The sequence below is a fragment of the Podarcis melisellensis genome (genome assembly GCF_964234715.1).
Source record: "Podarcis melisellensis genome assembly, chromosome: 2".
Lineage (NCBI taxonomy): Eukaryota > Metazoa > Chordata > Lepidosauria > Squamata > Lacertidae > Podarcis > Podarcis melisellensis.
Window position 1 is genome coordinate 63,944,346 of NC_138529.1, and position 24,217 is coordinate 63,968,562.

The window sequence follows — 24,217 nt, forward strand, 5'->3', positions numbered from 1 at the left end:
CTGCTTTTTGCCCCGGGCAATTCAGTTCCAGGGACCACACACTCGCTCCATAAGACGCACAGACATTTCCCCTTACTTTTTAGGAGGAAAAAAAGTGTGTCTTATGGAGCAAAAAATACGGTAAGCTAAAGGAAAAACGGTTGTGCTTTGCAGGGAGTTTCCAAGCTGTAGAAAGGGGAATCAGAGCAATGTGGGATGACAGTTTGAATCCAAGCAGCAGCCATGGAAGAAACAGAACCCGCTTGGAGGGTAATGTTTTTTACCTCCCAATGTAGACTCAGGTATGTATATATGTGCAAATATACCATGTATTATAAAGACACCACAATCCCCATGGTGCCACAGTTCCTAAGGAAACTCAGGCCCTGGGGTAAGTGCCTGGACCCCTGGAATCTCACACTGCTGTAGAGATTGGGGTGGTGTGTCACAGGATTGTTCTGAAATGTTGGTGAGAAATTATTAGCATTGATCTGCTGGAATAAGCAGTGAACTTTAACACCAATTATATTGACCAGTGAAAGTGACACCCTAGTTTCGTTTAGCTTCCATTTCGTTAATCACACACACACCCCCACACCATAATTAAATGGGTAACTACAGGGCTTGAGCTAATCTCCACTGCTATTCAATATCTATAAGAAGACACTGGGAATGGTTATTAGGAATCTTGCAGGGAGGTGCCCTCAGAATGCAAATGACAAACTGCTCTATCTCTCCACAGCATCTTAATCGGAACAGAATGTACTGTGGGTAATCGTTTCCACGTCCAAGAAATTGGTCAACTGCCTACCTACCCTGGATGGGGTTGCAATGCCCCTGAAAGAGCAGATTCACAGTTTGGGGGGGGGGAGGGAGCTTCTGGATCCAACTCCAGAAGGTAGTTGGATCATTGGAGGTAGCCTCAGTGGCTAGAAGTGCCTTTTACCAGCTGAAAATGGTAGAACAGCCATGACCATTCCTGAACTGGGAAACTTGGCCACAGTAGTTTATGCATTGGATAGTTCAAGACTGGATTACTGTAATGTGTTGTATGTGGGGGTTCTCTGGCACCTCCATTTAGTGCATGTTATTGTTTTATTCTGTTGGTAAATCTCTTTGAGGTTTTTAAATATATATACAATCAAGCATTAGATACATTTTATGAAATAAATGAAAATAATGGAAAGCTATCTTGCTCTCCCTGCCCAAATCCAGGCCTGCACGCCCCAAAGGAACTGTTACTGTGTATTTTAATTCTGTATTGATTTTGTAGTTGTACACCAGTTATATTTTGGGATATAAGTGGTATATAAAAATGAATAAAGAAAAATAATGCAGCGAATTCAAAAGGAAGCAACAGGAGCGCACTCTGAGCGCATTCCAAAATTCCTTTGTAGCTATGGATTTAATTCTCTGCTTTTGGAATTCGGCACCTTTCCCTATCAACTTTAAAACAGTACCACTGAAAGCTGTGGGAGTGGTGTTGGCTATTTGCAGTTTAGAAGCGCTGCAGAGAGCTTGCTGGGGAGACCATGCATTAAAAAGGGACTCAAAAATAACTTAAGGTTTTAATAAGAAAAACAAAAACTCCATTTACACTAAATACATCAACAAACCAGACCCAACCATCAACCCATCCCCCAGGGTAATGGGAGAGCTAGGTGCTGCTCCTTATATACTACACCCAATTGCTGACACAACCCAATCAATACAACTCAGCAGCACCTGCTATGTTTCACAGCTGTAAAGCTGGGTCTCGTCATTTTGCTCTGGCCCTTGCTCTGGCCCCTTGAAGACATACACATCGAGTGGAACAATGATGAACCTTTACATTTAAAGAAACCATTCAACAAGTGGTACCTTTTACCTGTCTCTGATGTCCTCGAGAGCTAGGTTCCCAGCATGTAGCACCTTCCTTCATCATCTGAAATGCAAATCAATACACAAAATTAAACTGAAACTGGGATTGAAGATGAGGGTTCATGACTTATAATCTGATTGTGCCAGTCAAGGCCATGGGAAAAGCCTATACAGTGGTACCTCGGGTTACAAACACTGTGGGTTATAGACTCCGCTAACCCAGAAATAGTACCTCGGGTTAAGAACTTTGCTTCAGGATGAGAACAGAAATCGTGCTCCGGTGGCGTGGCAGCAGCAAGAGGCCCCATTAGCTAAAGTGGTGCTTCAGGTTAAGAACAGTTTCAGGTTAAGAATGGACCTCTGGAACGAATTAAGTTCATAACCAGAGGTACCACTGTACTCATCTAGCGGCCTCGTGGATTGATGACACCTGGGGCGGTCTCCCCCCCCCCCCGTAGACTGGGCAGCTGGGGTTGGGGTGCGCACTGCCAGGGTTCCTTGCCTGTCATGGGGGCACCTGATTGCACCCCTTCAAAAATGTTGGCTCGGGGCCATGGCCCCAATGCCTCTCACTCACTACGCCTCTGTAATTATTGAAACGATGCCAATCTTCAATGAGTACACAAAGCCATTCTCATCCTCAGGAACAGAACATGCCTTGAGAAAATTCTCTTTCAAAATCCATTGTCAGATTATGGGAGTTGCCTAATTGCTTAAAGCAATTTCTTACACAACTCTCCACAAGAGATTTGAAGGAAAGCCATTCCTGCTCTGTTACTGGCATTCACGCCAGTTTTGCCTACCAGGTGCCTGTGGGAAGCCAGTAAGCAGGATACGAGTACTATAGCCCTCTGCTGCTCACAATCCCCAGCAACCAGTGTTAGAAATTATCCAGACGTGTTTTGCGACTGGCAAATGTCGAATTGTGACCACATGGAGATCTCTGGATACCGGGTTGGTGACTGACATCTCTATCTGGCTGGCCCCTCCAGTCAGCAGGTAAGCAGAAGCATTTATTTATTGCATATATAGCCCACTTTTTTCTCTAAGGTGTACATGGTTCGCACCCCTCCTCAGTTAATACCTACAACAACCCCTGTGAGGTAGGTTAAGAGGTTTTGGCTGGCCAAGGTCACCCGGTGAACTTTATGACTGAGTGGGGATTTGAAACCTGATTCCCCGCCCAAGTCCTAGTCCAACATTCTAATCACTACACCATATGGGCTTCCCAGAGTACGTCTACTGTTCCACCAGGCCTCCAGCTCACAGGTCCTTGTATGATCAGTGAAAACAGTTGGTCCTGGCAAAGTATTAACCACTCTCAACTCCAACCTGACAATTGCCACCTGCCCAGATTTTAACTTGTCTGAATTAATTTTAAGATGTATTTTAATTAATTGATGTCTGTTTTTATGCATATTGTGTTCTTTTTATGATGTTAGCCGCTCTGAGCCTGGCCTCAGATACAAATAAACATTATTATTATTTTATTATAGGGCAGCTATATAAATTAAGTAGGTAAATAAATCAATATGGGGAAAGGAAAATGTCCCTTAGAGAAGGATCTGAACTATTCCCCTTGAAGCTTGAATTAGTTTTTATTCTGCATTGATGTTTTATTGTGTTGTAAACCACTTTGAGATTTTTTTGAGATCAATAAATAAACAAAGTGGTATAGATAATGATGATGATGATCATCACCACCACCACTACTGCTAAACAGGTGCCTAGAATAGATATTCTGTTGTGGCGACTGTAACCTAGGTGTAAGTTGCCATTTGGTGATTAGCTTATATATCTGACTTTCTAACACTGTTCACACCTATTCTGTATCAGTGCCATTGGGGAGAGAAAGAAGAAGAAGAAGAAGAAGAGTTTGGATTTGTTATACCGCTTTATCACTACCTGAAGGAGTCTCAAAGCGGCTAACATTCTGCTTTCCCTTCCTCCCCCACAACAAAAAATCTGTGAGATGAATGGGACTGAGAGACCTCAGAGAAGTGTGACTAGCCCAACGTCACCCAGCAGCTGCATCTGGAGGAGCAGAGACGCGAACCCGGTTCCCCAGATTACGAATCTACCGCTCTTAACCACTACACCACACTGGCTCTCGAACATCCCTTTGCATTACACAACAGCCTTCTAGGCAAAACTATAGCAATTTTCACAAAGAACAAATTCATATGCATATTTCCCCACTTCTGCTATTGTCTCAGATGCCCATTATTGATTCATAAACACATGCACACCCAAGGTTCTCCTATGACTCTTCCTATATACAGCCGTACCTTGGAAGTCGAACGGAATCCGTTCCAGAAGTCCATTTGACTTCCAAAACGTTCGAAAACTAAATTGCGGCTTCTGATTGGCTGCAGGAATCCAAGGTCCAAGGTACACCTGTACTTAAGAACGTGGGTTAGACAACATGAACATTTGAGCATGAATGGTGATGTCATTTTGAAGATATGGGGGTAGTTTATTTTGTGAACGTGCTTTATATTCTCTCTGAATCCTGAACCTTTTGCATTTCCCTCTGTGTCAACGGAATTTCAAGGACAAAGCAGAGAGCAAAATCAGGTGCATTTTCAAAGGACCAAAGAGAATATATTATTTCCAGAATATATTATTTCATAACACAAACGATCTGGATGTTGTTCAACTAAGTTTTCCTCAGAGTAGACCCATTAAAATTTATATCATTATAAGATCACCCTGGAGAATAAGTGGTTGGCCTAGAAGGCATAGATGTCTGGTCTGATCTTTAGTACACTTTCAGAATTCAGAACACGGATTTTCAAAGGACCTCATCTGACATGCCCCTAGATCAGGTGACAGCCAGGTGTTGGCAATCCTGACAGAAATACAAGGTCAGGGAAAAGTGCAACCTGCCTGGTTTCTGTGCTGGACCAAAAACTGTCCGAGAGAACCCCGGAGGCCCATAAAGTGACAATTGACTTGTTTTCTTCTGAACTTTGTCCTCTGTTTGCTGACTCATATCTTCTGAGCCAAAAGGCTTTTCACTAGAAAGAAAACTTTAAAAAGGGAAAGGAGAAACTGCTCTGGTATGGACACATCTGCTAAAACATACTCAATTACATAGAATAGGCCTAATCTTCCTGCTGAAGTAAGGCTTTTTTTCTTGATTAAAAAAGACCTTTTACCTCATTTTCCATAAGTCCCTTTGCCCATTATACTGCCTTTATCAATGCAGATTGCATTGATGGGCTCTCTGTAAATATAGATATGTTATCTCTGAAAGAAGATAAGCTAAGCTGTTTGCTTTAAGAATGTGCATACTTAGCAAAAAATAAAATAAACCTGGGAGTTTACGTTTTTCTACCTGATCCCTTCATTAATTTCTCTAAGAGTCAAGGATAAATTCCTGTTTGGGCCTCATTCAAGTCAGGAGCTACTTAGCTGACTCCTTTCCGTTTACAGATAGGTAGCGCCTGTTGGTCTGCCATAGTCAAAACAAAAAAAATTCCTTGCAGTAGCACCTTTTGTGCATGCACACGAAAGCTCATACCAAGAACTAACTTAGTTGGTCTTTAAGGTGCTACTGGAAGGATTTTTTTTCCCTTTCCGTTTATAAGAGGGATAAGAAAAAACTCTATCCCATGCTAGCAGACGGTAACAGAATGGAAATAAGTGCAAATACGTCTTTGCTTATTCCTCTGTCTGATACATTTGTCATTTTAACAAATTTATAGACCATTTCATGACATAAAGCCTTCAAAATGGTGGACAAGGTAGAAACAGAAGGAGACCAAACACATGCTCTAAAAACAATAATTCCATCATTAAATTCTAAATAATAAACCCATTTCTGGAGACACCTCAGGGAAAGGCTTCCTAAAGCAAAAATAGGCATCTATTTTTGGTACCCAGGCATCATGATACCAGGGGTCTGTCTAATTTTGGCTGGTAATTATCTCTATATGCAGGTAGTATTGTCCCTAGCATCATTAGCTGCTTCCTTCCCCAAACTGCTAGCCAACATTTTAAATATCTTTCCTTTTGTCCCTGTACTTGAACAATTCTTGTTGTTACCCATTTCTTACAGAAAATCCATGCAAGTTTCATTAAGGCAGTATTTCTGGGCTATCACATTTCCTCAAGTATTCAAACAGCGCTGATAGATGTTATGATAACATTGTATGTTAATGCAGTTTCAACCACAGCTTTCTACCCAACACCTCCATTCCATGCTGAAGAGTCAAAAACACTCATGGAATAATGCCCCTCACATCATTTGCGACTTGTGGCAATGCCTCTCCTCCCTTTCCAGTGCCGTTTTATGAACCATTTAAAGGTTTCTTTTCCCACTGGACCATTCAGCCGTGCGCCCCCTCCAGACTGGTGTCTATTCTGCAACATGCTCCTTTTGTCACTATATGAGAGCATTAGTGGTGGATTTAATCTGCTTTATTAGTTTTGTGATGTTTCACCAAGGCTGTTGCCCAGAGGGGCTATAGGAAAACAAAAGCGAGGCAAAAATAAACTAGAATATTTTGTGGTAGTAAAAAGTTATGGGATTTCAGCCAGAAGTTGCAGGATATGCAATGACTGGAAACCAGGCAGTGGAGCAGCCCCCAAACCTTTGCAGGTGTGAACAGTACTGGAAGTCGGATTGCATAAGACTGAGCCAGCAGCAGCACAAAGCACCAGGAATGGGCAATAAATAGGACATCTGGAGGGGCCAAGGCATCTCTTTTACAAGGGAAAGGGAGAATATGTCCTCTCCTCTCCCCATGTGGGAAATCAGGAATATGTTTTAACATTTCTGTATGAGCCCCACTCTCTATTCCACATACCACCAGCCTGCTTCTCTCCCCCAGGTGTTGCTAGTATAAGCAGTTGCTGATGTGGAGTCTGTTTGGTTTCTGCAAAGCTACACAAGGCAGTTTCTAAATAAAAATGCTAACACAATCAAAAGATTACAGAGAGAGGACAAAGCAGCTGAATTCTTTTAGGCCATTAGTATTATAAGGAAATAAGGCACATACATACCGAACCAGCTGTTTTGCTTGTCAACTTTTGTTAAGCTGTGCAACAATGTTCATTCTACAAAAGCCTTAATCCGTACATCTGTCAAAGAGTTCTGAGTAATCCAGAAGCCATAGAATTATAGAGCTGGAAGGGTTCCCAAATGTCATCTAGTCCAACCCCCTGCAATGCCAATTTAGTCCTCCTATTGTTTAACACACTGAGACAACCAATCCTGTTGCTCCACACCAGGCATAGAGTCAGTTCATTTTTTAAAACTGCTCCTATGCTTTAATAGATAAAATTAAGGGTCTCACATGATCACTGTATTTCCCTTTCAAGCGAAATATCATGTGCTAGAAGAAGATGACCTCGGGGACAGTCTCTAAAATGCAGGATACTTTCCTAATAATTGCTTTGGGATTTTTATGAGGCACAATTAATAAAAATGAACAAATAAGACACTTAACACTACCCTGCTGTCACAAGGAAATGTAAGCATGCTTAGTTATCACAAAAACATATGAGAACTATTATCTTAATTATCACAAAAACATATGAGAACTATTATCTTAATTATTCCATGATTTATTGTCCCCATGATCACAGTAATTTTTAAATTATACACTGCATTTCAGGTAGGCTGGAGGGAACCGCCCTGAGGTGGCTTACAGAGACATAACCCAATAAAATACAATGTTAAAACAGTCCAAAACTCAGATTAAAAACAATAGCTAATGACCAGTGAAACGATCACAAAAACACTGAATGAACAGGGTTAAAAGAAAAAAAAGACAGATACAGACAAAGCCATATAGGGATAGGATTCTAGAAATTTGGGAGCACCAATGAAGATACAGTTTCTCATACACATCAGTCTGATGAACCCTCGTTGGTGGGCTAGAGAGCAGGGCTTCTGATGCCATTTCCCAGGGGCTAGGCAGGTTCATAAGGAGACAGGTGGTCTTTCATGTAACCTTGGTCAAAACCATTTGAGACTTTAGAGGTCCAAATGAGGACTTGAAATTGATCCCAGAAACACATAGGCAGCCAAAGAAGCTGGCATGTTATTAGGTATGGTAAGATCAAAATGCTCACTGGAAGGACAGATCCTGCAGCTGAGGCTCCACTACTTTGGCCACCTCATGAGAAGAGAAGACTCCCTGGAAAAGACCCTGATGTTGGGAAAGATGGAGCACACAAGGAGAAGGGGACGACAGAGGACGAGACGGATAGACAGCGTTCTCAAAGCTACAAACATGAGTCTGACCAAACTGCGGGAGGCAGTGGAAGACAGGAGTGCCTGGTGTGCCCTGTTCCATGAGGTCACGAAGTGTCGGACACGACTAAACAACAACAACAAGATCAAAATGCTTGGTCCCCACAAGCATCTTTGGCATGCTGCCTCTGTAGCTGGAGGCTACTGAAAACTATCCCAACTAGTAACTGCAATATTCTGCACAATTTAATCTACAGTAATCGCCTTTTTAATCTTTCTTAATTTGCTAACATTGTTTAGAAAGAAATGCCACAGTTTAACCACCCAGTCTGTCAGCTTTCCTAACCAACAGCACACCCTTTTTATCCGGATTAAGATTCAGCTTGCTCTCCTTATCCATCTCAAAAGTGCCTCGGAACGATGTGGTGATTTCCAACAGCCTCCCTGGGACTAGCAAATGGAATTCTGTATCATTTGCATACTGGAGTCACTGCAGCCTAAGCCTCCTAATGACCTCCCCCAAGGATGTCAGGTAGGTGTTGAAAAGCATAAGGGACAAGATAAAATCTCCTCCTAGCTAGCTCCATCGTTCGAGAAAGAACTAGAGTCACTATAATATTGTTAGTTTAAGGTGGAGTAAGTATTCTGACTTTCAAGCTGCAAAGAAATTTTCCAAACTGTCATTAAAAATATACTCTGCCTCCTTCCCCCCTGACTGTCCCAGCTCAGTTGACAGAAACTCTGAGAACTTACTGCTTTACAGGAAACTGCCGCGGGGATAATAGTCATTCCCTAATACAAGCCTCAGTGAAATGAATGAGAGATCTAAGTAGGCAGTTATTACTGGAAAACTGCGGGTTTACTCAAAACCAACTCCCACTGAGTTCAGTGTTACTTACTTCCAAGGAAATAATTATAGGACTGCAGTCGTAACACCTATCACTAGTTACAAATCTGCAAAAGTTGAATTATCCGAGTTTCTCTCTCTCAAAGCAACGCAGCTACTATTCTTAAAACAAATGTAGGTACTCCAGAGTGAAAACAACTGTTTTAATTGTGCTTTTTCCGTTCCAATTTCTTGCTTCCCTAGTTTTTTACCTGACCAACCTGCGCTCGCCAACTGCTCCGGCAAGTATTTCTGCCTTCTGTCTCGTCTGTTGTTGTTGCTGGTAGCTGCATTCAGCGAGCAGAAGGAAAAGGAGGAGGGGCGAGCCTGCAAGCAAGCAGATAATTGGCCTCTTTCCTTAAACATCATGCATGGAGTAATTACACATAAAGTAACAGATACGTCCATTATTAGTGCTGGCAAACATGAATGGCTGCTTATGTAAAAGGTTATAGCAACATGTCATCCATGTATTAGCGTGTCAGCAGTTTTCAGTACCTCCCCCCCCTTAAGTTTAGTAAACAATGTAAGGGAAGTGCATGCATTTGCCTTTATACAAGTATTCATATATATATATATTCACACACACACACACAATTTAAATCTTAGTGTGTGTTTTAAAACCCCCTCAATATTTATTTCAGGTCAAATACCAATCGTATAATGGGGGGGGAGATTAACATGAGGTACTCTGTTTTATTTGTATTTAGTAAACAAAGCTTTAAAAAGCATGCTAAATTAGAATGCTTTTTAGAATTTTGTCTGATGAAAACTGACTCTTTTCCTGATGAAATTAGCACATTCAAATCAGCCAAATTGTCCCTCCTCTTCAGCTATGTGCAAACATATATCTACATACCTTAGAACTGTTTATATTGGGGGTGGGGTGGGGGGACAATGGCATCAAACAAACAACCAACATTGCTCCAGCTTTACTTAGGGAGCCTCATGAATTTCACTAAGGCTCCTGCATTCAATCCTCCTTTTCCTATCTCTCCTGCATGCCTTCTATAGATCCTCATCTGCACTGGGTGCCTATTTGTTTTGAAATCCAAGTTGATTTATAAAGCCTAAAAAGGGATTGGGACCCAAATATCTGATGGAGTTTTGTCCCTCTGTTCCCCATATTTACCCATTGGCCATTAAGATGTGCTGTGGGGAGTCTTCTTGTGGTACTTTTTACTGCCGTAGGATAATTACGTAATGAACAGTGATCTGAGTGGTGCTGCCTTATTTATGGAACTCCCTGTCTTGAGAGGTTTGCCAGTACTTTCACCATTAAGACACACCTATTCAATAGGGCATTTGGGACCTCTTGATGCATTCAGAGCAGAGTAGGCTGTATCACAGGTATGGGGAACCTTAGTCCAGGGGTCAGCAACCTTTTTCAGCCGTGGGCTGTCCACTGTCCCTCAGACCATGTGGTGGGCCGGACTATGTTTTTTGGGGGTGGGGGTGGGGAAATAAACGAATTCCTATGCCCCCAAAACAACCCAGAGATGCATTTTAAATAAAAGGACGCATTCTACTCATGTAAAAACACGCTTATTCCTGGACTGTCCGCGGAACGGATTTAGAAGGCGAATGGGCCACATCTGGCCCACGGGTCTTAGGTTGCCTGCTCCTGCTTTAGTCCTGCAGAAGCTGTTAAACTACACTCCCATCATCACCAGCCACACTTGCTGCAGCTGATGGGAAATGTAGGATTAATCCTACACTGTTGGTGTAGGACATTCACAGGGAAACCAAAATTCTTGTTTACAAAGCTTTTGTACTACCAACCTTCCTGTATGCTTGTGAAACATGGATCACTTATAAACACCATCTCAAACTCCTCGAAAGATTCAATCAACAGTGTCCCCAAATTTTTTTACACATCACTTGCGAAGACAGGCGAACAAATACCAGTGTACTGGAAGAAGCAAAGATCACCAGTGTTGAAGCAATGATTCTTCAACATCAACTTTGTTGGACTGGTCATGTTGTGTGGATGCCTGATGATCGTCTTCCAAAGCATCTACTCTATTCCGAACTTAAAAATGAAAAGTGTAATGCTGGTGGTCAACAAAAGAGGTTTAAAGACTGTCTTAAGGCAAATCTAAAAAAAAATGTATAAACACTAACAATTGGGAAACACTTGCCTGCGACCCCTCCAATTTACCAAAGGTGTCATGGGCTTTGAAGACACTCAAACTCAGGACGCAAGGGAGAAACATGCTAAGAGGAAGGCACGCTTGGCAAATCTACACTGAACGACTCCCGCCTGGAAACTGTTATGTAGTGTAGTTTCACCCTGGGCCAACAGGGGGATACTGTATATAGTTTTCACTCAGGTCTGTAGATAGTTTTCACTCAGGTCCGCAGCAGTTATTTTAGGCGGGAACTCTGGGCTGTGGTTGTTACAATGTTGACAGCCGGCTGCCTATAAAAGCAGGCCGGCTGAGCTGTTTGCAGTCAGTTCTATTCCAGCTTACAAAATAAAGAGCTACTTGAAGAAATCGCTGTGCCGGCTGCTATGTCAACCCACAACTTAATACTGGCGACGAGGATGGGATGGATGGACATCAGAGCACAGCCAGATGCGGCCAGCCTCTGAACTGAGCTGAATCACTGAGCTGAATCACAGAGCGAAATCACTGAGCGAAATCACTGGGCAGAACCAATTCAGAGCTGACTGTTCTGGCTAGAACACTGTGTTCCATCCATCGCCCTTCACGCCGGCATCGGAATCATGGCTTCACTTGTGCCTCTACTGCCGTTTGCGCCAGCCTCTGAATCATGGGACTCCTACCTCGCTCGGTTCGACTGCTACCTCCAAGCCAACGAGCTGACAGCAGTATCAAAGGATCGGAAGCGGGGCCTATTCCTCAGCCTCTGTGGGCCTGAGGTGTTTGAGACGGCCCGAGCATTGGTTGCGCCTGAAGCAGTCCAGGCAACACCATGGGACACGATCCAAGAGAAGCTCCGCAACCACTATGCACCAAAGCCGTCCAAGATTGCTGCCCGCCATGCGTTCTACCACCGGAACCAGGCAGAGGGGGAGTCAATCAACAACTACACCACCGCCCTGCGACAGGCTGCAATGCACTGTGAGTTCCGAGACTTAGACGATGCCCTGATGGATCGAATCGTCTGCGGGGTCCGGGACATCCATCTGCAACGGCGTCTCCTAGCCAAGCCAGACCTCACGCTACAGAAAGCCATTGAGGAGGCTGTGGCCTCAGAAGCTGCTGAACGCTCCGCCCAGGAGATCCGCAAGTCCAGCAGCCCGCGTCTTGCTAGGGAGCCAGTTCCGGTGCATCATGAAGAGGCCAGCAGTGATGAGGCATCCTCCAGTGAAGACGATGATGTGCACCAGACAAAGCGGGAGCGCAGGAAGTTCCAACAGAAGTCCAAGGGCCAACCGGAATGTGCCGGCTGCGGAGGCAACCATTCCCGTGCCAAGTGTCGATTCAGAGACGCCATCTGTAGGAAGTGTTCCAGAAGGGGCCACATCGCTAAGGTCTGCCGATCGGCTCCGTCTGACACCCCCCCTTCATCGACTCGCAAGTCCAAGTCTTCACTCCAGTCTGCCAAGGAAAGTTGTTTCGCTCTCACCAACTGCCGCTGCCCGTCTGGAAGCACAATTGGCCAAACCGACTCGCCTACGCGACGCAAGCTGAACGTCACGGTGCTCATTGAAGGAGCTCCATGTGACATGGAGATCGACACCGGGTCTGCCCTGTCCATCGTGTCATGGAGCACCATCAAAAGACTGGTACCCAGAGTGTCCAAGAGGCAACTCAACTCCCACCGCGTACACCTGAGAGACTACCAGGGAAACGACATTCCCGTGGTAGGCGTTGGCCGGTTCCGGATCGCCTTCAAGGATTTTTCGGGCCTGCTCCGGTTGGTGGTGGTCGAAGGTCAGCGGCCAAGCCTCCTAGGGCTAGACTGGTTTGATGCCCTCGGCCTGGAAGTCACCGGCATCAACTGCATCTCTAACGCAGAGACTGAGGGTCTGGTCAAAGACTTTGCCGAGGTTTTTGACGGCACCTTGGGGCAATATACAGGTATGCCCATCTCCTTTAGCCTTGATCCACAAGTCGCCCCCATCAAGCTAAAGCCACGCCGGGTTCCCTTTGCTCTCAAGGCTAAGGTGGACGAACAACTGGACAAACTGATTGCCCAAGGAGTTTTGGAGCCGGTTGACCACGCCAAGTGGGAAACCCCCATCGTCACGCCTGTCAAGCCAGATGGGTCGGTGAGAATCTGCGCTGACTACAAGTGCACGATCAACAAGGCACTTCAGCAGCACGCTTATCCGGTTCCTGTTGTCCAACACCTGCTGCATTCCCTGGGTGAGGGTAAGGTCTTCGCTAAGCTGGACCTTGCCCAAGCATATCAACAACTGCCAGTTGATGATGCCACTGCTGAAGCCCAGACGATCGTCACCCACCGGGGGGCATTCCGTTGCCGCCGGTTGCAGTTCGGGGTGAGTGTGGCTCCTGGAATCTTCCAAAGCCTTATGGAGCGTCTCCTGCAAGGGCTTCCGGGCGTGGTACCATATTTTGATGACGTCTTGGTGTCTGCAGACTCACACCAGCAGCTGTTCGAGCGCCTCCGTGCCGTGCTGACCAGGTTCCAAGAGGCCGGGCTCAAGGTAAAGAGGGAGAAGTGCCAGATCGCCGTTCCACAGGTAGAGTTCCTGGGTTATCTTATCGATGCCTCCGGCCTTCACCCAACCACATCCAAGATCCGCGCTATCCAGCAGGCCCCCACCCCAAAGAACAAAACGGAGTTGCAGGCATTCCTGGGGCTGCTGAACTTTTATAACATGTTCCTGCCCCACAAAGCCACAGTGGCTGAGCCTCTTCACCGACTCCTTAGCACTAAGACGCCTTGGGCCTGGGGTCATCGGGAGACGGCGGCCTTCAACGCGGTCAAGGCTCTCCTTTCTTCAGACAGTGTGCTGGTACAGTACAGTGAATCCAGGCCGCTGGTCCTTGCCTGCGACGCCTCACCTTTTGGCATCGGTGCTGTCCTTAGTCACCGTTTTCCAGATGGAAGAGAAGCACCGCTCGCCTACTTTTCCAGGACACTATCTCCGACGGAACGGAATTACAGCCAGCTCGACAAGGAGGCATTGGCACTTGTGGCTGGAGTGAAGAGGTTCCATGAATACCTCTATGGCAGGACTTTTGACCTCATCACTGACCACAAGCCACTCCTGGGCCTCCTCGCCGGTGATTGTCCAACTCCACCGGTCCTCTCGCCACGCATGCTGCGATGGACTGTTTTCCTGGCTGCCTACCACTACCGGCTCATCCATCGCCCGGGGAAATCGATGGGCCATGCTGACGCCCTCAGCCGTTGCCCTCTTCCAGCATTTGTGGAAGACCCGGCTCCAGCTTCATCGCTCCTTCTGATTGAGGATCTTCCGGCAGCGCCTGTATCAGCTGCCACTGTGGCCTCCGCGTCTGCCCAGGATCGCACCATCAGCCGGGTGCTCAACTGGGTGTGGAGGGGGTGGCCACAAGGGCCTTTTGCATCGGAGTTCCAGCCCTTCGCAACCAGACAACATGAACTCTCAGCTCATCGCGGCTGTCTGCTGTGGGGAGACCGCGTCGTGATTCCCCAGGGACTCCGTCAGCGCGTCCTGGAGGCTCTGCACGTTGGCCACCCGGGAATTGTCAAAATGAAGGCATTGGCTCGGTGTTACGTCTGGTGGCCTAATATGGACGATGCCATCACTGCCTGGGTGTCCGCCTGTCAAGCATGCCAAGAGTCGAGGCCTGCACCACCGGCAGCTAAGGGACACACCTGGGAGACGCCAAAGACACCCTGGTCGAGGGTGCACATCGATCTGGCTGGCCCCTTTCACGGCCGGACCTTTATGGTAGTGGTGGACGCCTATTCCAAATGGCTGGAGGTCGCCCTGATGCCCTCCACCACTACCGAAGCTGTCATCCGGGTGCTGCAAGGCCTGTTTGCAACGCATGGGTGTCCTGATGTCCTTGTCTCTGACAACGGACCGCAGTTCACATCAGGCACCTTTGAGCGGTATCTTTTGGGACTGGGCATCCGCCCTGCCCTAACGGCACCCTTTCATCCATCTAGCAACGGGCAAGCGGAAAGAATGGTGCGCTCGGCAAAAGAGGCACTGGCGCGCCTGGACCGGGGAGACTGGCATGAGCGGGTCGCCGAATACTTGTTCGTGCAACACATCACCCCTCATGCGGCCACAGGGAGGAGTCCTGCTGAACTGCTTATGGGCCGCCGCCTCAGGTCACCGCTCGACCGGCTACACCCGGACTTTGCCGTGGCTGAACCCCCAGGCTGTGCCAACGCGCCACGGTCATTTGTCCCAGGAAACCAGGTCTTTGCCCGGAACTATGTGGGGGACATTCCTTGGGTGCCAGCCACAGTAGTGGGAGTCACTGGACCTCGCTCGTACCAGGTGGCACTCGAAGATGGACGCTTGTGGCGACGGCACATAGACCAGCTTAGGCGCAGGGTTGGGAACTTGGACACTACCGAGGTGCCCCCAACTGCGCTTGCAGCTCCAGAAGAGACACGTACAGATGGCGAGGCCCCACCTACACCTCCCTTGCAAACTGCCAGCGTGGAGCCGAACCAAGCCGCTTCAGAACAGACTCAGACCACTCCACTTGCGGAGGCTCCACCCACAGCAGCGGATCCAGGGGAGTTGGTTCCAACGCCACCTAGGGTCGCACCACAGCCTCAGCAAGAACTGTGTGGCCCTCCGGACTTGGCTACCAGTCCCCGGCGGTCTGGCAGAGTTTCCAAGCGCCCAACTTATTTAAAGGACTATGTTGTTGGACATGTATCACTGTTGGTCTAAGTATGGGAAATGTAACCGATATGCTTTTGTGCCTAATTGAACCATTACACGTAGTGCTGTATATAAGGAAACCATTACGATTGTAACTAACACCTTATCTCGGTGGGGAGGGGTGTTATGTAGTGTAGTTTCACCCTGGGCCAACAGGGGGATACTGTATATAGTTTTCACTCAGGTCTGTAGATAGTTTTCACTCAGGTCCGCAGCAGTTATTTTAGGCGGGAACTCTGGGCTGTGGTTGTTACAATGTTGACAGCCGGCTGCCTATAAAAGCAGGCCGGCTGAGCTGTTTGCAGTCAGTTCTATTCCAGCTTACAAAATAAAGAGCTACTTGAAGAAATCGCTGTGCCGGCTGCTATGTCAACCCACAACTTAATAGAAACCAATTTCCCCACTGTGGAAGGACGTGTGGATCCAGAACTGGCCTCCACGGTCACTTACAGACTCATTGTTAAAACTGTGTTTATGGAAGACATTCTTACTCGGCTACGAGTGATCACCAAAGAAGTCTAGTATGTATTTTACTTGCTGTTTGCGATTATGGGTTGATTTATTTGGATGTCTATGTGCCTGTTTATACATCATTTTATGGTTTTATTTTGTTTACTACTTTGTGATGTTGTAAATGAAGAGTACCACATAAATGAAATAAAAATAATTATATTGATGATAGTAACAATGCAGTGATTGTTAGAATTTTGCAGTGCAATTTATTGGTTTCTGTGTTGTTGGCGTGGCTTCCTGACATTCTGGAAAGTATGTGGGACGTAGCTTGAAAAGCTTCTATATTCAAATACAATTCCTCCTTCTGAAGCTTGATGCAGCTGAATGTGGGTGTGGTAAAATGAAATGGGGTGGTGTTTCTATGTGGGTGCTGTTTTGTATTATTCATCATATCATCAAGGCATTGTTCGGGAAGGGCACTGCTCTTTGGGGCTGGTGAGGTAGAACTTTCATTGTGGGTTTCACTATTGGCTTTGGGTTGTTATCTTACAGAGGGCTTGACAAACAATATGTTCAGATTCACTGTGCTAATCTAGGACACTGGGTGAAAGGAGATGGAATGAGGAAAGAGATAAGAATACAGGACATCAACTCTCTAGAAAGCATTAGTGGAAAAGCAGAGGAGGCATACAGCCTCATAGATCTACTAGGTGGAGTCCCAGACGGAGGCAAGGATAGTGGTGATGACTCTGTCAGACAGTCCCTCTTTCAGGCTCTGGTGTTTAGTTTCCATGCATGAAGCTGTGGACACTCCAGATCCAGATGAAGAATGGACCTCTGAGAGAGGAGATGTAACCTCAAAGGGAGATACCAGGGTAGGATGGAGCTGAGGTCCATCCCAAGTCCAAGAAACTTGGAACCACTTGTGTGTGAAGAACCTGGACTCTGCTTAGAAACCTGGGCAGAAGTGGAGGGGTCACAACAACCCCTGTGGCCATTAGGGCAGTGAAGGCATCCATGTCCTCTGCCCTCTGATAATGGACTTGGAATACGTACCTGTTCACTTGCATATTTGTTGTTGAAATGAACAGGGCTATGCACAGGAGGCCCCACTTCTGGGAGATCTGGAGGGACTCCTCCCTGTGCAGAGTCCACTTATCCTGCTAAATCTGCTGGAGGCTCAGCCAGTTGGCCTTGTTGCTGAGTATCCCCTTCTTCGCATGAATGGCTGAGATGGATGTCAAATGTCACTCAGCACATTTGAATAGAGTGGTCTCATCCTGGAATGTCTATCACCACTCCTATATGTTGGAGACATTGGTTGGGGATCAGTAGGGTCTTGCCTCTGTTGATGATGGAGCCATGTTCCTTTAGGCAGTGGATGGTTGTTCCCCAATCCTTCTGTGCTCCCATGACTGAGAAGGTTTGGTAACCATAAGGTTGTCCAGATGTGAACATATCAGGTGCATTGGTGGGCAACCAGGTGCATAGGTGGGCTATCATGAATTTGGTGAAAACCTGGGGTACTGCGGAGAGGTCAAATGGGAGAGTTTCTCCTGGCCATGGGCAGAGTGCAGGAAGTGATTAGGCTGTTGTAAAATGGGCATATGGCGGTATACTTCCATGAAGCCTATTAAGACGAGGTAATCTCCATGCTGAAGAGCCTCTGAAATGGATCAGACCTATATGGAACAGTTCACGAAAGCAGATCAGAATGGTGCAGAAATCATAATTTTTCTTGAGAACCATTAGAAGACTCTGGAGGAACACTGATGCTGTGGAACTGGTTCTATGGTGCCTCTCTCAAGGAGGTGTAAATTAGCTTTCAGGTTCTCTGGAGCTTTTATGGGTTCCATGATGGCAGAGCAGCCCACCATTTGTCCCTCGGGGTGCTCTTGAACTCTATGGAATAGCCCCTCCAGATGATGTCCAACACTCACCATTATGGTGTGGAGTTCTCTCAGGCTCAGGAAATGCCGTTTATCTTCCCGCCACAGCACTACCTATTTATCTACTTGTACTGGCATGCTTTTGAACTGCTAGGTTGGCAGAAGGTGGGACAGAGCAATGGGAGCTCAGCTTGTTGCATGGATTCGAACTGCCAACCTTCTGATCAGCAAGCCCAAGAGGCTCAGTGGTTTAGACTACAGCGCCACCCGTGTCCCTTTGTTGTAAGTGGAGGTATGCTGCAATTATTGCAGATCATAGTGCAGATGCCATTCAGGGCAGAGGCACACCCAGCAGAAAATGTTCTGTTTTGATCGCTCTCAAGGGCGGGGGACACCTCATGCTAAGTCTAACTTGCTGATCTCTTGCTAAGACTTTGACTTAACTAACAATAAGTTTATCTGCAGTGATTAGATGACGTGATATGGGTGTCACTAGATCTAAGATCATGGACACTTTCCCATATGCTTCACTCTTTCACTGACCGAGAATAGCACATGAACAACTATCTCCTATTCTATGTAAAGAAGGCATTGAAATTTTGCTGAAGGAGTGGATGTCAGTGTGTGTGTGTTTCTTGATATGAAATGATAATCTACACCCTCATCTGGTACATAGGTCAATAATCCTTGGATTTAAGCCAGTTTAATTCCATTGAAACATACACCAGTGTCATCTATCTGTGTGTGGCTATAGTAAATTGAGTGGAAAGAATGGTTAAGACCTTTTTCTTTGAGCACAAGGGAGCAATGAAACATCATTTAGAAAAATACTTACATGAGAGGGGCATTTAGAGATTTGAGAACAGATAAAGGAAGAAAGGAGTGAAGTGAGGTATCAGCATAAAGGTGGCACTGAAAGCCTCACCTACAGAACAAGGAAATTATCAATTATTTTGGTTTTGGAATAGAATGCTGAGGGCAGAAGTTAGTTGGAGAAGAAAAACTCCAGAAAACTGGAGTAAGCAAAATACTCCATTTCTTGGAGACAAAGGGTGAAGGAAAACTGGGAATAATGGGTCATAAACTACAGGCAAGAAGGGAGAGGATGGTGCTTCAGAGAAAGCTCCTGGGTCAATGGACTGAGGTAACAGGAGCAAGAGGCCAAATGTGGGAAGGGTAGGCAAATGAGCATTGTTGAAGAGGAGGTAATGACCACACAGAGAAATTCCATACCAGAGGAGGAGAGAGGAGATCAGATCAAGTAAGTGCTCAAGGCAGTATCAAAGGTGTGGGATGTAATCCATTGGAGCAGTCAAATACAACATTCCTTGTTTGCCTAGAATGGACACAGACAGGGCCATGTTGATCAAACTAGATAGTTGATCAAACTAATAACAATAACAATAATAATAATTTATTATTTGTACCCCGCCCATCTGGCTGGGTTTGCCTCCACAGAAACCAAAAATACACTAAAATCACACATTAAAAACTTCCCTGAACAGGGCTGCCTTAAGATGTCTTCTGAATGTCGGGTAATTGTTGATTGCTTTGACATCTGATGGGAGGGCGTTCCAAAGAGTGGGCGCCACTACCGAGAAGGCCCTCTGCTTGGTTCCCTGTAGCTTTGCTTCTTGCAATGAGGGAACCGCCAGAAGGCCCTCAGCGCTGGACCTCAGTGTACGGGCAGAACGATGGGGGTGGAGACGCTCCTTCAGGTATACTGGGCCGAGGCCGTTTAGCGCTTTAAAGGTCAGCACCAATACGTTGAATTGTGCTCGGAAACGTACTGGGAGCCAATGTAGGTCTTTTAAGACCGGTGTTACATGGTCTTGGCGGCCGCTCCCAGTCACCCAGTCTAGCTGCCGCGTTCTGGATTAGTTGTAGTTTCCGAGTCACCTTCAAAGGTAGCCCCACGTAGAGCACTAAATAAACAGATTCTAAGAAAAAGCTGCTCCTTTTTCGTTATGGGGTACCCAAGAGCCCATACAGAGCCCTTATGTAGGTTCTCTATAGGTAGGATAAAATAACAGAGGCCAACCAGAGAATATTGAGAAGTAAAGTGTTGTAAATAAAAATATGCCCTTTTCCCTTATGGGGTATCCAAGAGCCCATATAGAGTCCTTACATAGGTTCCCTATTGGTAGGAGAAAATAACAGAGGCCAACCAGAGAATATTGAGAAGCAAAGCAGCTAGTAAGCTTGATCTTTATTGATCTGTTGCAACAGGGTGCTCCCCTCACACGCAGGAGAGGAAGAGGACCCAGAACAATGGCCTGCAAGGCCTTATAAAGACTATTGAAATTGCCACCCTGTAGATCAAGACCACCCCCAGAAACATTATGCATACATCACAGAAGGGGTGTAACCTAAGACCACCCCTCAGATACATCCCACCTACATCACAGAAATTTAAATGTTGTTTTTCTCTTGTCCTTGTTTATCTCCTGTCTGGCAGGTTACTTGATTGGATTTCCTGGCGAACCTGGCCATTCTTTTGTAGTGGTAAAATACTTATTTCCTGGGCCAGGTCACAGGCTCACACCTTGTATCTTAAATGTGTCCTTAAGACAGGATTTGTGAGGAAAAGAGACAATGGGGAGACTTTTCCATTTTGACCATGCAGAGAAACATTTGCTCAGTTTAGGAATCAAAATGGTTCCAGGTTGGCTTTCCTGTGCTGATCTATGTACATGTGGTTATGAACGTTGCCATATATCTAAAACCATAAAATTCCTATCACAAAAGCAGCAAAGCATGATCTTTAATAAACTGTTGCAACAGGGTGCTCACCCCCCCATGCAGGAGGGAGGAGGAACCCAGAACAATGGTGTGCAAGCCATTATATAGACTTTTGAAATTGCCCACCCTGTAGCTCAAGACCACCCCCCAATATATCATATATATATCATAGAAGAGGCGATCTACAGCAGAAAACCTGGCGTGGTCTGGTCCATGGGGTCACAACAACAAATCGTAGTGAGGGAAACTTTCAACTTGCAGGCTCTATTTCGAAGAATGATCCCACTTTACCTTGTGTGATAGGAATATTGAGGTCTAGATATATGGTAATGTTCATAACTGCACGTACATAGATCAAGCACAGGAAGACTGACCTGAAGCCATTTTTGATTCCTAAAGTGAGCAAATGTTTCTCTGCATGGTCAAAGTGGAAAAACCTCCCCATTGTCTTTTCCTTCACAAATCCTGTCTTAGGGGTATGTTGATGTGTTTGAATAGGGTGTGAGCCTGTGACATGGCCCAGAAACTAAGTATTTATCACTATTTATCACTACAAAAGAATGGCCAGGCTCCTCAGGCAATCCAATCAAGTAACCTGCCAGACAGGAAAACAAACAAGGATAAGAGAAAAACAATATTGAAATTTCTGTTTTTTTTATATATATATAATTTTTTATTAGTTTTTCCAACACAAATAAAAGACAAAACAATACACACACAAAAACAAACCCAAAACAAAGAAACATGTATAATTTCAAAAAACTTATTTTCATAACCTTACTTCTCGGACTTCCCCTTACCTCCCCTTTTCTGCATCTCTGTTTTAAAAATTTTTCAGCAACTCTACACACCAATTAATTAATTACTTATTTTCTCTTTAAGTTTCTTCTAACCCTTAATCGATTAGAGCTGTAATTCTATATTTTCCTTTCCCTTGACACTTTAGCATTCATCAATTTTACAGCAGTTTTTCAGATATACTTTAAATTTGATCCAATCTTCTTCCACCGGCTCTTTTTCTTGGTCACGGATTCTGCCGGTCATCTCCGCTAGTCCCATATAGTCAATCACCTTTGTCTGCCATTCTTCCAGTGTGGGTAGTTCTTGTGTCTTCCAATACTTTGCTAAAAGGATCCTTGCCGCTGTGGTAGCATACATAAAAAATGTCCTATCCTTCTTTAACACCAATTGGCCGACTATGCCCAAGAGAAATGCCTCTGGTTTCTTATGAAAAGTACATTTAAGTACCTTCTTAATTTCATTATAAATCATTTCCCAAAAGGCTTTAATCTTCGGGCAGGTCCACCAAAGGTGATAAAAGGTTCCTTCCGTTTCATTACATTTCCAGCATTTGTTATTGGGCAGATGATAAATTTTTTCGAGCTTGGTTGGGGTCATGTACCACCTGTAAATCTTTTTCATAATATTTTCTCTTAAGGCATTACATGCCGTAAATTTTATACCGGTGGTCCATAACTGTTCCCAATCCGCAAACATAATGTCATGACCAAAGTCTTGTGCCCATTTAATCATAACTGATTTAACTGTCTCATCCAATGTATTCCATTTCAACAGCAAGTCGTACATTCTTGATAAGTTCTTAGTATTGGGTTCTAACAGCTCTGTTTCTAATTTGGATCTCTCCAACTGGAAGCCAATTTTCCTGTCTTGTTTAAACACCTCCATTATTTGTGATAATGAAGCCAACCTCCTACTTTTGACTTTACTTTCTCGAAACTCTGTAATTTAAATTTTCCACTCTCTTGCTCTAAAATTTCACAATATTTTGGCCATTTGGATTCCATATTAGGTCTTTTCACTTCCTTAGCTTCCATTGGTGACAACCACCTAGGAGTTTTATTTTCCAACAGATCCTTATATCGAATCCAGACATTGTACAATGCTTTCCTAACAATATGGTTTTTAAATCCTTTATGGATTTTTACCTTGTCATACCAAATATATGCATGCCAACCGAATCTATTATCAAATCCTTCCAAATCCAAAATGTCTGTATTCTCAAGAAGTAGCCAGTCCTTCAACCATGAAATTTCTGTTTTAAGACCACCTTTTCTGTGATGTATCTGAGGGGTGGTCTTAGGTTACACCCCTTCTGTGATGTATGTATCATGTTTCTGGGGGTGGTCTTGGTCTACAGGATGGGAATTTCAAAAGTCTTTATAAGCCATTGCACAGCATTTTTGTGGGTCCTCCTCCTTTCCTGCGAGTGAGGGGAGCACCCTGTTGCAACAGATCAATAAAGATCAAGCTTACTAGCTGCTTTGCTTCTCAATATTCTCTGGTTGGCCTCTGTTATTTTCTCCTACCAATAGGGAACCAATGTAAGGACTCTATATGGGCTCTTGGATACCCCATAAGGGAAAAGGGCATATTTTTATTTACAACTGTTACCGGAAAAATCCGAGGGCTCCCTTGGACAAAACAAAGACACCAACCAGGATAAGGTAAAGGTAAAGGTACCCCTGCCCGTACGGGCCAGTCTTGACAGACTCTGGGGTTGTGCGCCCATCTCACTTAAGAGGCCAGGGGCCAGCGCTGTCCGGAGACACTTCCGGGTCACATGGCCAGTGTGACATCGCTGCTCTGGCGAGCCAGAGCTGCACACGGAAACGCCGTTTACCTTCCCGCTAGTAAGCGGTCCCTATTTATCTACTTGCACCCGGAGGTGCTTTCGAACTGCTAGGTTGGCAGGCGCTGGGACCGAGCAGCAGGAGCGCACCCCGCAGCAGGGATTCGAACCGCCGACCTTTCGATCAGCAAGTCCTAGGCGCTGAGGCTTTAACCCACAGCGCCACCTGTGTCCCTTCCAACCAGGATAACTTGGAGCAAAACAGCAGCCTGTCGGCTTGGCCTTTATTGAACTGTTGCAACAGGGTTTTCCCCTCACTTGCAAGAGAGAGGAAAGACCCAGAAAAATGGTGTGCAAGGTCTTATAAAAACTTTTGGAATTCCCATCCTGTAAGTCAAGTCCACCCCCAGAAACATCATGCATACATTACAGAAAGGAGGGGTTGAGGGAGGGGTGGTGGTGGTAACCTGAGTGTCCTGTCACTCACCTGGCTGGTTCCCTTCTCTCCCCCTCCCCATGAGTCACTTCCAGGAGACAAAGGGGAGTTGGCAGTTTCCTGCCCCCAGAGGGAAGATCTGATCATTGTCCTTTGTTTCAGTCCATGCTGAATCCACTCCCATATGCAAGTTCTTTGTGATCTTGATTGTCTTCTGTCTGGGATCATCAGGGTTGGCATAGCAACTGGGCAGGGCTCCTGTGGATGTGCTGGGATGGTGAAGGGATTATGGCTGATCAGAACCAAGCCATCCCCCTTTGATAGTCCTTGTCATATGGAGTA

At 45.5% G+C, this 24,217-nt stretch overlaps 1 protein-coding gene and 1 long non-coding RNA gene across 3 annotated transcripts in view; one reads left to right on the plus strand and one right to left on the minus strand.

The window, feature by feature from the left end:
• Window positions 1-5,892, plus strand: part of LOC309364243 — a 16,366-nt gene extending 10,474 nt beyond the window's left edge. Inside the window, exons 3-4 of the long non-coding RNA XR_014165773.1 lie at window positions 3,713-5,281; window positions 5,435-5,892. This is a non-coding gene — a long non-coding RNA (uncharacterized lncRNA). The remainder of the gene's footprint in view (window positions 1-3,712; window positions 5,282-5,434) is intronic.
• Window positions 1-9,238, minus strand: part of FAXDC2 (fatty acid hydroxylase domain containing 2) — a 22,569-nt gene extending 13,331 nt beyond the window's left edge. Inside the window, exons 1-2 of one of the 2 annotated variants that reach the window (XM_081901089.1) lie at window positions 9,152-9,238; window positions 1,847-1,903 (exon numbers count right to left, since the gene is read on the minus strand). In XM_081901089.1, coding sequence (XP_081757215.1) covers window positions 1,847-1,903; window positions 9,152-9,223 — 129 coding nt within the window. In that variant the 5' untranslated portion in view covers window positions 9,224-9,238. Of the gene's footprint in view, window positions 1-1,846; window positions 1,904-9,142 lie in introns of both variants that reach the window. The other variant, XM_081901088.1, reaches the window with a different exon arrangement.
• Window positions 9,239-24,217: the final 14,979 nt, after the last annotated feature.